We start from the raw sequence: 13,508 nt of genomic DNA, 5'->3' as shown, positions 1-13,508 counted from the left end.
GTCATTTACTGCCTGAAGCAACCTGTGGATTCTCTTTTTGTAATAAATTTCTTTTCCATTTGTGTTTAGAAGACTTCTCTCATTCTAGATTGTACCATGAACATGAAACCTGAGAAGTCAAATCTGGACTCTACAAAATAAAGTTAACATTCTTCTCTTTGTTCTAGTTCTGAGTCAGGATTAATTTCTCAGACTTTCTTATCAAAGACTTTTTGCCTGGTGACAAAACTTTTGGCCTCATTAGTCCCAAGGTATAAGACTGCTATATAACCAGCTTGACATTCACTATCATAGAATTGCTCCATTTACAAATTATATTTTTTCCCTACTTGGCCAGAGCTCAGTCTGGACTTTCTGTTTAATATAGCTGGTTAGTAGCTCTGAGAAAACACACATTAGAGACGCTTCTAAAACAGGCAACAGAGTGACTGGCATATTAAGGCTACTGGTGACTGAACAACTTTTATATTACCCTTGCTAGGGTAGAGTCCCTTAAAGTCCCAACTCAGAGAGCACATTATTTGATGAGCTTTTTTGATACCCATGTTTTTACCATTTGTGAGCTAAGAAAGGTCCTATTTAGGTTCTCAGAAACTCTCTCAGAGTAAGATTTCTCTAGTGAAAAAAATTGTCAACTCTCCTTGCTGCTTTATTTTCTTGTCCTAAATATTCTTCCTGTAACTATATGATGCATTGTCAGTAGATTATAAAAAATTATGTTCATCCTGGAGAGATGGCTTAGCAGGTAAGAACACTGGTTGCTCTTCAGAGGGTCTGGGTTTGGTTCTTACTCATATTGGAGCTTAAAACTATCTAACTCCAGTACCAGGGGGTCTGATGCCTTCTTATGATGTCATCAAGGACAAGGCATTCCAAGTGCACATGCATACATTGGGACATCATACTCATACCTATACAAATAAAATGAATAGGCATAAAAATATAATAAAAAGACCACTTTCATCACTGTCAGGAATACTGTGCAACCATTTTCTTGTTCTTATTTTGGAAATAAAAGTCCCTGCCATAGTTTTTTTTTTCTCTTTGCTCTTCGGGGGCTCACCACCAAGCTCCCAAATAAATACACAGAGATTTTTTTTCTTATTTATGAATGCCTGGCCTTAGCTTGACTTATTTCTAGTCAGTTTTTTCTTTAAATTTTCTATCTACTTTTTGCCTCTAGGCTTTTACCTTTCTCTTTTTCTGTATATCTTTTCTTTCTTACTCTCTCTCTGGTTGTGTGTCTGGGTGGCTGGCTCTTGCCATCCTCCTGTCCTCCTCCTTTTCTCACTCCTCCTACTTATTTTCTCTGCCTGGCAGCCCCACCTATCCCTCTCCTGCCTAGCTATTGGTTATTCAGCCTTTTATTAGACAAATCAGGTGTTGTAGACAGCATGGTTTCACAGAGTTAAACAAATGCAACATAAAAGAATGCAACACATCTTTGCATCATTAAACAAATGTTTATCAGCATAAATGAATGTAACATATCTTCAAATAATAATCTACAACTCTCTGCTTTAAAAATGCAGCACACACATCATGTAGCAGGACTACAGCATCATCTCTACGCACAGCAGGACCACAGTAGCATCTCTACTGCAGAGTTGGCCCCATTTTCTTCTTGTTTCTTCAGAGACAGAGGAGAAGAAGCTCTAGATGTTTTCCATTCTAAGTTACTTTCATACGGAGTACCCCTGGGCTCCTTAATCTTGCTCTTACTCCATGGTGCCTTAGGCTCACTTTCTGTTCCTATGTCTCAAACCCTCATTCCTTCCAGAACTGGCATTATGGGTTTGTATTTGTCAATGGACGTAATCTTGGAAGATATCAGGACATTGGGCCTCAGAGAACACTGTACCTTCCTGGCCCCTGGCTTCATCCAGGAGACAATGAGGTGAGATACCCAACTTTGCTTCAAGGTGACATAAGCTTTTAGATGGACCTTTGTTCTTGAATTCCAGTGTTTTCTTCATCCAGTGCCAACAGGCCTGACTGTTTTTCTTTCTTCCCAGATTGTTGTGTTCGAGAAGAAAAAGAAGGGTTTCTACGTCCAAAGTAAAAACAAACCCCAGCTGCAATACTAGTACAACACAAGTCTTGGATTGTTGGAGTTATCCCAGAATGTTTCTTCAGGATACTGATCACTGCTAAGATTATCACATAATGTTGCCTGCAGAAAAACACAAAACTAACCTTAATACTTAGAGAAATTATTACCTATGTTATACTACCGACTTAATTCCCATTTTTAGGCTATAGTCTTGAAAATGTGCAATAAACAAATTTATCAGGTTAAATGCTTAATACTTAGTAAGTTCTTATTCTCTGTCTAGATGCCTCTTTAGAAAGGGACAAAATAAAAACAAGCTTAACTTCTGCTTCCTCATTATCTCTTACTTAGGGAAGAATAAGCACGCTGACCTTCCATCATGGCATGGTCTTTGAGGTGTGTGTGTGTGTGTGTGTGTGTGTGTGTGTGTGTGTGTGGTCACTGATCAATGTATTTAGGTATTTACCCATCATGTTTGTATGTAAAGAGAAGCTTTTTCTTTGAGTGACGCCTTCCAGCCAGCCTGGTTCTAGAGCCGCATCAGTCCCAAATAAACACACAGGAAGCTATATTAATTATGAAGCTGTTGGCCTTGTTTGTTTCTTACTGGCTAGCTCTAACTTAAGTAATTACCCCATAATTGTTAATCTAAGTATGTCTCTTACCAGAGAAGTTTCCGGGCTTCCTACCCCATGGCGTTACATCTCGACTCTCTGTCTTTCTCCTTCCCAGAGTCCTCCTGGACTCCTAGTCCCTCCTATCTTGGTTCCCTATTGGCTCAACAGTGCTTTATTGACATAATCACAGGACTTCCCCAACATCTCCTCTTTTCTGTCTAAACAAAAAGAAAGGTCTTAACTTTAACATAGTCAAATTGTATATAACAGAACAGTTATCAAGTAAGAACACAGTTACAATATTTTGTCAACATTTAGCAAGATTTAAAGAAAATATCATCCATCCCATTCTTGTGAGTCTAAATTTCTACATGTAGCTTATCTTTTATCATAACTAAGGAAAACTATAATTATAACTATCTATCTTCAACTCCATCAAAGACCACAGAAGGATAATATATAAATACTAGGATTGACAGAGACATCTTGCTACCTGGACAGTCACCCGAAGTTCCTCTGTATTGTCGGGGCACCCATCTTCAGCCCATAGGCCACAATGTGTCCAGAAGATTTCTCAGGAAAGCAGGAAATTTCAAACTGTCCATCTGCATTGGCAGTCTGTCAGTCATTTTTCTGTGTCCTGCAGAAAGTCTGGTAGAATCTTCCATGAAGCAGGAACCCTGTAAGACTTAGTTCAGCAGTCACTTCTCTGTGGGTCCTGCATGTCCAGATTATACAACAACAGTCAAGCAGTACAGGCAAGAGAAGTTTCTTGCCCAAATGGCTAATCTTGCCATGTTGAAAGCAGACTCTATAACAAGTTTCTTCGATGCCCATCTTCCTCTCAGACATAATTGGTGCTGCCAGGAGCAGACATTTCTCATTATTAAGAAAAACCCTAAACCATTTTAAATGCCATTTTTTGAAGGTCTTTGAAAGGTTTGAAGACTATCTGTCTCAAATACATCTCTATCTATCTAGAAAACCTAACTTACCTAACTATAAATTCTTGACTATTATAATGAACTATCTATAGTCTGTATTCAATTATGCATTACGTTTTAAAAAATCAGTATAAGCACAATACTTAATCAAGAGGAGAAATATACACATCACAAAATTGACCTTGAATTTGTATCAATAAATGAAAAACCATACCCATACCATAATTCTCCTTTTTACCATTAAAAGAGACTGGTTGTGATCATTAACCAATTATAAACAATCCCATTTAAATGAAAACAAAGATTTTTAAACAAGATGGGAATTGGGACGTCGCTCATTCCAAACTGCTTCGTGCTGGAAGGGGGCGCTGTTCATACCGTGGGGATCATGACAAAACTCAGAAACCTGTATAAGTCCTTATTTTCAGGGTCTGTGAAGCTCCATCATCTTAGCTGTCTCAATTGTTGAAACACCTGGTCCACTACTTCCGGGGGTCTTGGTTCGTCAAACCACTGAAGCCTGGAAGGAATCCTCAGATTTTCATTTTCTGTAGAAACATAAACAAAAACTCCTTCCCCAAGTAACATATTCTTATACTTAAATTTTGAAGTTAAGGCATTTTCAAAAGTTATAAGTTGAATTAATTCAGCAGCATTTATAATCAAGTGTACTTTAGCAGCTGTTCCTTCCTGAGCAATCAAAAAACTGAAAAACACAATAGTGTACAGTATCCAGACTCTCTGTGTATTTTCCATCTTTACGTGGCTTATTTATTTATCTATTATTACTTTATTTATTTTACTTTTATTTATTTTTTTTTCTGAGACAGGGTTTCTCTTTGGAAATCCGCCCGCCTCTGCCTCTGGAGTAAATCCTACCGGCGTGTGCCACCACAGCTGGGCCATTTTTGTTTTTTGTTTTTCAATCTTACGTATATTTTTAAACACACTGTAAACCTTTAGAGGTTTTGTTCATCCAAGTCTGACTTTACTGTAAATCTTTACGTTTTTCTGGCCATGTGTCTTATCTGTAAAAACCTAGGCTGTTTAAACTGCCATTTCCAAGATGGCGGGCATAAGCGTGACTCCAGCTCACTGTCTCAGTCTGATATCCAGCAAAAGCTGTCGGCTCAGAGATGTGGTCACTGCCACAGCTGTACGTATAACTTTTCACTTGTTAGCAGAGTCTCTTAAAAGAACCTTGCTGGTTTTTTTTTTTTTTCTTTTTATGCCGAGTCAGGAAGACTCCCGTAAGCGAGCCGCGTGAATCTGGGCTTGTCCCTAGCAAAACAGAGCCCACCTGAGAAAAATGCTGCTACCAAAATTCTGTGCTTCTCTCTGTTCTTCTGTTTCTAAAATTCCTTTAAAGCTTTTGTTGTTTTGCGTGGAAATTCAGTCCCGCTCTGACACCATTTATTTATTTACCTATTATTATTAGTCTATTTCTTTTACTTTAATTTATTTTTCTTTGAGACAGGGTTTCTCTTTGGAAATCTGCCTGCCTCTGCTGTGGACTTTCTGTATGATATCAAAGAGCCATTGATATAAGACAGAAACAACACAACAACAAAAAAGATACATATATGGGGACTGTCATCTGTGTATATTTGATTCTTTTCTAAAACTCTAATCTCCTTCATGTGTATTGTCTTCCTTAGGGTCGCCTTTCCCAGTATTCATACACATAAAAGTTAAGAATTTCTGTGCTAACATTAATATTTCAGCTTTCCAGAGACAAAGGGATTTCTTGACAGCGATCTTCAACTGCTTCAGAAAGAGAATGTGGATTCACTTCCCTGACTTCGCCTGATTCGACTGGATACATCTAAACTGCCCCACATCATCGACCCCACCTGACAGGCACCATCCTGAAACCAGCTTGGAACTACATCACTCGACACATTGTCAGGCCAAGGAACTGATACAGTGCATCTTCTACAATCTGATCAGAGCTTCAGACAACAGCTTCAATCAAAATCAGAAATCTAATCCAGAACTTCAGTCAAGCCTCCCCTGCAAAATAGAGACTAACTGACCTACTTAAGACTCTTGTTACACTAACAATTTCTTCCCACACGTCACCATGATTGTCATCGTCCCACTTCAGCAGGAAGTAAATTTGAGAATTCCACATCCCCTCTCCCTACTATTGACATTAGAGGATAATTTACACCTGTTAGTGTTAATTTGCAATTATTTTAGGGTTGGGATTGGAAGGAGGTGTTCAGACTTAGGCATCCCTTTCAGATAAGTTTAGAATTTAGGTGGAATGGATATGTTTAGTTTAGGATAAGTAGATTATAACTTAATTATCACCCTCTACGTATATATGTTGTATATATTTGAGTTTGTATCAAATTTAAGTCTTCTATTTAGACTAAAAGGGGAATTGTAGGAGTGAACCCCACAAAGCTATCTGCCCAACAGGGCGGGGTCAAGGTAGAGATAAAAGGAAGTGAAAGGAAAAGGGGCTTCCCTTTTTCTCCTGGAAGCCAGCCATGCTTTTAACTCCTTGTCTGTGTGACTCTCTCTCTCTCTCTCTCTCTCTCTCTCTCTCTCTCTCTCTCTCTCTCTCTCTCTCTCTGGTAAATAAATATATTGCTTTCCCAATATAGCATCGAATATCGTTATATTTGTATTCAAGGTGATCTCTTGGGTGATGTCCAATCAAAGATCAAATAGGCATTTGGTTTGGTTCAGACATACGTAGTTGCAAAGCCTGGCACTAAGCACTCCATAGTTAATTCCTTCTTGGTTATTTGGGTATAGCGGAGCCTCTTACTTGCAATGGACAAGTATAAGTGAGATTAATACACATCCACGAATAATGTATGTTTGTGCCCCATGTTGTGGTGCCAATCTGTATGAGCTCAACTTGTTTGTGGCCAATGTTGAGGGGCCATCTGTAGGAACCTGTCTTTGTGGGGACTTCACTCGGATCGTACATGAGAGAGGGAATATGGAGTAAGAAGATGGCAGGTAAAGATACTAAGGAAAGGATAGAGACACCAAACAGAGTCAGGAGGGCAACCTAGTGAACAGTGAAGGCCCCAAGTTTATTCTTCATCATTCTAATATATCCAAATCAAAAAAACGGCAAGAGACTTCTTTATCAAGATACAAGGAACCAAACAGACTTACTTCCTTAGTTTTCCAAGCATTCAGTAGACTAAAACTCTACTGGTATTTGACTTTTAGGGTTAAGAGTAACCACACCTTAGATAAAATCTCTCGTTGTTTAGATAAGACATGCATGCCTAAGACCAAATTCCTACAGTAGCCACACCTTAGACCTTTAGGTCTTATGACTTTAACCTTGGAAGAGTAAGGATAGTTTTGAACTCTCTGACTAAGCCAAGATGAAGCAAAGTCATTTTTATGGATCCTGACAGAATAATACAACCAACCTCAAATCACACCACTTGAAGTCAGTCAAACATATACTCTCATATAAAAAATATGAGAGAATCACTAACTTCCAATCACTAACCCTTTACAAGGTCTTACCTTGTTTATTATAGTGACCATGGGTTTCAAGTAATGTAGAAAGTTAAGTCAGGTGTTCAAAAGAGGAAGAAACCACCCACTTTTATATATTCTGATTTTGATTATCAAATTTTTTCTTGGTATCAATAAAAATGGAAAACAGAAAAATGTTACTGATTGAAGAGTCTTTTTGAAAAATAGTTTCAAAAGTGTGTGTGTGTGTGTGTGTGTACACATGACTATAAACATCCCTAGAGAGCAGGGATACAGGATTCCCCTAATGCTGAAGTTACAGGTGGTTTGGAGCCCCCCAATGTGGGTTCTGGAAATGGAATTCTGGTCTTCTGCAAGAGCAGTGTCCACTTTTATTGGCTGAGGCCCTCTTTAGTCCCCAGGCATTTTCAAGTAAGCAGCAGAAAGCACTAGCAGTTGTTAGCTATCTAAGAAGCTAGTGTCTTAGGCTTGAAATCATTTGTAAAAACATTGGAAGAGTATCATAGGGGAGGGAGATGGACATAATTTATAATAACTGGAATCTTACACATGGGTAACCAAATTTCAGCTCTCAAATTTTATCCTTTTTTTTTTTTTGGTCACATTTTTGTCTCTAATACTACATTTTTTTCTTCACAAATTTCTCCTTCAAAGTATAAGTTCTATGAAAAACACTATAAATACACTTTTGCACTGGGCAGTTATAAATACACAATACGGGTGTTACAAGGCCATTTGCATACTGATAAAATACTATTGAAGTTTGGATAATCTGATACTATATGTCAAGGCATGGGGGAAACGAAAACACTTCATTTTGTTAACACATGATATTCAGGTCTTCAGCCTAGAGACAATCAATCACACTGGCCCTCTTCAACACTAGCATGGCTCTATATGTGAACATGTTCCCTCCCATGAATTCATGTACTATTAATAGTCTAAGCCAGATTTCAAACTTCAAAACCAGTCAGCTAAGCAAAATAGTTAAACAAATGATTATCTTTTCAAGACCTTAATTCCAATAGTTATGAAGCCAATTTAGTGGCACAATGATCACAAGTATTAGGTCCAACTGACATGGTCCTAGTTTACTTTGGCATACTTGGTAGAACTCAGTAGAATCCAGCATTGACTCTGTTGCCATGCAAAGTCTAGTCAAGTTAGATGGATTAATTATTTACATGGGACAATAGATTTGAACTCAAAGTGTAGAGGTGTCCTGATCTACTTTCTTTTACCTCCATAATAAAACCCCTGAGTTAGGTACTTCATAAAGAACATAGGTTTCTCTATATCAGAGTTCTGGAAATTCAAGAGATGGAATGAGAGTGTATCTATGGGGAAATTTCTAGATTGAGTTAACTGGTATGGGAAAACCTATCCTGACTGTGGGTGACACTATTCTGTGGGTTGTGGTCCTAGACTGCATAAAAAGAAGAAAGCCAACTGAGAACCAATATTTAATCTCTATTTTTCCCAATTAGGTGCCACTCTCATCATGATTCTCCCATTACGTTGGACGTTATCTTCAAACTGTGAGGGTAAACAAACTCTTTTTTTTCTTTTTTGTTTTTTCGAGACAGGGTTTCTCTGTGGCTTTGGAGGCTGTCCTGGAACTAGCTCTTGTAGACCAGGCTGGTCTCTAACTCACAGAGATTCACCTGCCTCTGCCTCTGCCTCCCGAGTGCTGGGATTAAAGGTGTGCGCTACCACCGCCTTGTTCTCTTTCTTTCTTAAGTTGCTTTAAATAGGTATCTTTCCACATGAGAAAAAAATTAATAAAGTGGTGTTATTTTCAAAACTTTGTGAACATAGGTTGCTTCAGTGCACCTATATCCGAAGCATCCCACACACATTGGTCCTTTCTCAGCAGCTGCATTCCCGTAGTCCATCACTGCCTCTGCCTGGGAACTTTGTTCTTGTGACTTCCAGGACACCTCATGTTCTGACTTCTTTTATTTCCCAGGTGCAGCTGCTTCTGCCCTGATGAGTTCCTCCTCTTTTCTTATTAGGTGTACTGGAGTTTGTATTTGGTCCTTTTCATCTGTCAATCTTAGTTCATTAGTGATCTCATCCAAAGTAATGTTCTGTAAAACCCTTAATCAGTACCTTTATCCCAGACTCTTTCTCTACATCAGGCTTCTGTATTTAACACTATACTTGTAGTTACATTTAGCATCACTTGTATGTCTCTCACACAGTTCAAACACAGTAGGCTAAAGCCTGGTTCCTGGTACCTCCCCACCAGTAAATGAATTCTCCTCATAGGCTCCCTGTCTCATACAATGATAACTCAGGTTCTTACAGTTTCTAAAGCTTAATCTGTTGGCATCATTTCAAATCCTCTCTATTTCCCACTCCATACATAATGGATTGAAGAAATCCACTCGCCTTTCCAAATATATCCAGGAGTCCAGCATGTCTCATCGCCTCCATTGCTATCTTCTTCTTCTGAGACAACATCAATTCTCTTGATGACATCATTTGGAGGTCTGTATTCGTTACTTTTCTATTGCATGTGTCATCAGGTAGGTGGACTACAATGAACCTTGCTAATCTATTGGACTCAGATGCTTTTGCATTCTTAGCTTTTGGGTTAAAGGAGATTAGACAAGTACACACTTAATAACACTTTCCGTGAACTTCCGTAGAAGTCATGGGGTGTTAGGTGAGACAGGCAGGATGATAAAAATGGCTGGTAAAACATACTCCAAGTTAACTTTGTCGCTTCATGTGTATCAACCCACATCACCATGTTCACATTGTTCTCCGCAGTCATGGGCCTGGTAGTCTAAGGCTTTAGAATACAGATGTTCCTTCTCCGGGGAGCTGGCGTTCAGTCTTGTAAATTATTCATCTAAGATGTTTTGTGATAGTAACAGAAGGTTGAGTAGCACATGGATTATAGCAATATCCCAAATCCTCTGTTTTTCCTCAGTCATTCCTGCTCCTGAGATTCTTAAACACAACAGCCAGAATGATCTTCCTACATCATCATTGATTCCATGAAGTGGCTACCACTTCACACAGGATTCAAGCCCCTACTCCTAGGCCCTTCGAAACCCTGTGTCTGCATCTCCTTGACCTCATTTCCTGCCTTTTGATGTGGCCTTCTCCTTTCTCACTGGCATCCTTGACTGTCTTTGAACTGGAATACGTGGTCCTGCCCTGCTTCAGTGCCCATGTACTGGTTGTTTTCTTTGCTTGGGCAGCCTTTCCTCAACTAATAGCTAACTCCTATCTCCAGATCTTTGCTCACCTCAGTCCATATTTTCCAGGGAGTCTTTCTTCTCTGCAGCCCCATAGAGCCCACTGCTAACTCGACTCCCCTTATCTACTTTTACTTTTGTTTGGTGTTTATTACCTTTGAACCTATTCCACAGTGTCGTGTTTTACTATGTTAATGAGTTGTGAAGGGATCATTGCCTGTTGTTTTCACTGATACAGTCAAAGCACCTGGAAGTATCTGAAACAGTGTTGAACATTTAACAAGTGGGTTTTGTTGTTTATTTTTTATTAAAGAATGTTTTGAGTTTATAATATAATTACATTATTTATATGTATTATATTATTATTATAATATAATTACTCACTTCTGCTCAGGCTGTATAACCAATAGCATGTATTTGTATGCACGTGTTTTCAGGCCTGACTGTTTTCGTATTGGACAACCAATTGGTGTGCTCTTCCCTGGAGAAGGCTATTTCTCCTGCTCTCAGCATTCCTTAGTTTCCTGTAGTTCTTTGTGTAGGGTTGGGGCCTCTTGAGACTTCCCCAGCCCTTGTTGGCATATTTTTAGATGAATTTGATGGTATTCAGTTAGATATGGTCACCCAACCTTCCAAAGGGTGAGGTGAATGATGGCTCTGGACTACAAAGGCCACAGGCAAAGTTCTGGGCATTCCTTAGGTGTACACAGGCTCCTCCCAGTGCTGCTGCATCATTTGGAATTTGGAAGCTTGAGTGCCTCTCAGCTTAGTCCTTTTCTTTTTCCAGGGCTAAAATCTTTATTTTAGGATTTCCTATTTCCTTTTTTCTCTGATTGAACTGGTCCTAACTTATTTCCAACAATTCCTCCATATTCTTAACATTACTTTCCTGACAAGCCCTGGCTCTTGCCACTGTAACAGGACATGGTTCCCACAAGCAGAGTAATATCTGGGACAACCTTTGATGCTTTGTCTAGTTAATGCCAGGAAGGTTTTTTTTTTAGTATAGCTAAATGCTTGGTAACATAGCAAATTGGAGGGAGGGGAGGCAAAAGCTAACTTTTTATCTTTGTTCTTGGGACTGAAATTTCTCTTGGTACTCACCAACTTCATGTGTTAGTGCAAAATTCAGACTGCAGCTGGAGTGATACTCTACAAACCCACACTCTGAAAACCTGTCTTACCCAAAGCATAAATGCCACCCAAAATATCAGATAATGTCGTTGGGACGATTCTGTGTCTGAGTAACTATATTCAGTCTTTCCTAAAATGTAGCAATTAACTTTTGTTTTATTTTTGATTGTGTGTGTGTGAGTGCAGGTGCCAGTGGATGCCAGGAAATGGAGCTGGGTCCCTCAGGACTGGAATTACAGGCTGCTCTGAGCCACCAGTGTGGACACTAGGAAATGAATTCAGGTCCTCTGTTGTTAACAGCTGAGCCATGTGTCCAGTAAATGTAAAATCTAATGTATGACTCTTTTAAAAATAAAAGTTGAATATGTTGGGAGTTAGGACCTAGATTAGATCATCTTCACCTTAGTGTAAGTATTGTGGAGGCTCAGATGGAATGGACTGGGATTCTGGCACTAGGGAGCCAAAGAATACTGAGTGTTACAGTTCGGATGGAAAGGTATTCGGGCAATCAGGAGTCAAGGAGTACCACAGGTCACAGTAAATGCAGCAGCTTACAGCCCTGCTTCAGAGAAAGGCTTCCCAGTGTATTAGCTCTGCTCCAGCAGGAGAGGGCTTCCCTGGCAAAGTTGCAACAGTTCGGCTCCAGTCCCCTGGACAGCAGAGTGTGACAACTTGGCTTCGCCAGGGGAAGGTTTCCCCAGCAAAAAGTGTTATAGCCTTGCTCCGTTCAGCCCAGTCTAGCGAAAGAAGGTCTCACCCCAACCTCATTCAAGAGATTTATTGTGGGGGAAGAATGCAGGAGAGAGGTTGCCGTCTGCCACCCAAACACCACAAGCTGAACAGACATAGGGTTTATATAGGGATTCTTAAGGGGCAGAGTTTTTCCAGGGAGATTTCCAGGGTGGGGATTGGCCAGATTTCAATCCCTGAGCTCAGAATGGCTAGATCTCCTGCTCAGGGAGTGGTTGGTTTTCTGCACAGGTTTAGGGTCAGATTTGGCTCTGGTTTCAAGGCCAAAGTGTGTTTCTTTCACTGGTCCTTTTTAGCCTTTTGACTCTAATTTTAGGGCCAGGGTGTTTCTTTCACTGGTTCTGATTCCAGGGACAACGTTTTTTTGTTTGTTTGTTTGTTTTTTGGCACTGTTTTCAGGGTCAGGGTACATTTCTTTGGTTCTGGTTGCAGGGCCAAAGTGTGTTTCTTTGGCTCTGCTCAGGGTGTGTTTCTTTGGCTGGCCCCTTTCTCCTTACACTTAGTGCTACTGAAACCTGCACTGCATTCAGCCATTAAATGTCTTAAGGAAATTCCACAATGTCCTGACTTTTAATATGAGTTACCACTTCAAAACCATTTTTCTTTTTCAAACTTTGAATTGTTTTAAAAGACTTTTTTTTCCCTTTGCACCTTCTTGTCAGGCAAACTTAATCCTTGCTTCACAATATAATGCAGTGGGGACGGACTTTTCCCAGAGTTTGAGTATTCAAAGGTCACAGTATTCAAAAGCAACACAGGCCCAATAGTTCTGCACCTGTCTGCATTTCATATGCAGGAAAAAGACCATACTTTTAAGTGCCTCTGTGACCGGGTGGGAGGCAGGCCTACGCGGGTAGATGCTAAGTGTGAGTTAGGTACCTGATTCCTGCCTCAAGTCGGGCAGCAGTGAACTCTGGGCACCCCAACAAACCTGAACAAGAGAGAGACCACCCCACCCGTCCACGGCTCTCTAACCCCAACCCCCCCTCCCCTCCCCCACCCCGCCCTGCCTTCCCCTCCCCCGCCCCGCCCTCCCCTCCCCTCCCCTGCCCCGCCCTCCCCTCCCCTGCCCCGCCCTCCCCCGCCCCGCCCTCCCCTCCCCCGCCCCGCCCTCCCCCGCCCCGCCCTCCCCTCCCCCGCCCCGCCCTCCCCCGCCCCGCCCTCCCCTCCCCCGCCCCGCCCTCCCTGGCCTTGTTTTGCCTTCGGCCACCGAGCGTCCCTTGTAGGTAGGTGCAAGGCCCAGGCGCGGAGGCGGGGCCCCCAAACCTCAGCCAATGGGCGCCAGTGGGCCGGGCTGGCCGTCGCCCGGTTGCCCGGG

At 40.9% G+C, this 13,508-nt stretch overlaps 1 protein-coding gene across 1 annotated transcript in view; it reads left to right on the top strand.

Annotated features, from left to right (window-relative positions):
* Glb1l3 (galactosidase beta 1 like 3) overlaps positions 1–2,604 on the top strand; it is a 39,124-nt gene extending 36,520 nt beyond the window's left edge. The window contains exons 19-20 of the mRNA XM_040730017.1: positions 1,781–1,897; positions 2,016–2,604. Of these exons, the coding sequence (XP_040585951.1) occupies positions 1,781–1,897; positions 2,016–2,087 (189 nt within the window). The 3' untranslated portion in view covers positions 2,088–2,604. The remainder of the gene's footprint in view (positions 1–1,780; positions 1,898–2,015) is intronic.
* The last annotated feature ends 10,904 nt before the right edge of the window (positions 2,605–13,508 follow it).

The sequence above is a fragment of the Mesocricetus auratus genome, unplaced genomic scaffold, assembly GCF_017639785.1.
Source record: "Mesocricetus auratus isolate SY011 unplaced genomic scaffold, BCM_Maur_2.0 Super-Scaffold_100022, whole genome shotgun sequence".
Classification (NCBI taxonomy): domain Eukaryota; kingdom Metazoa; phylum Chordata; class Mammalia; order Rodentia; family Cricetidae; genus Mesocricetus; species Mesocricetus auratus.
Note: the sequence above shows the minus strand (reverse complement) of the source record. Positions and strands in the feature narration are given on the sequence as shown.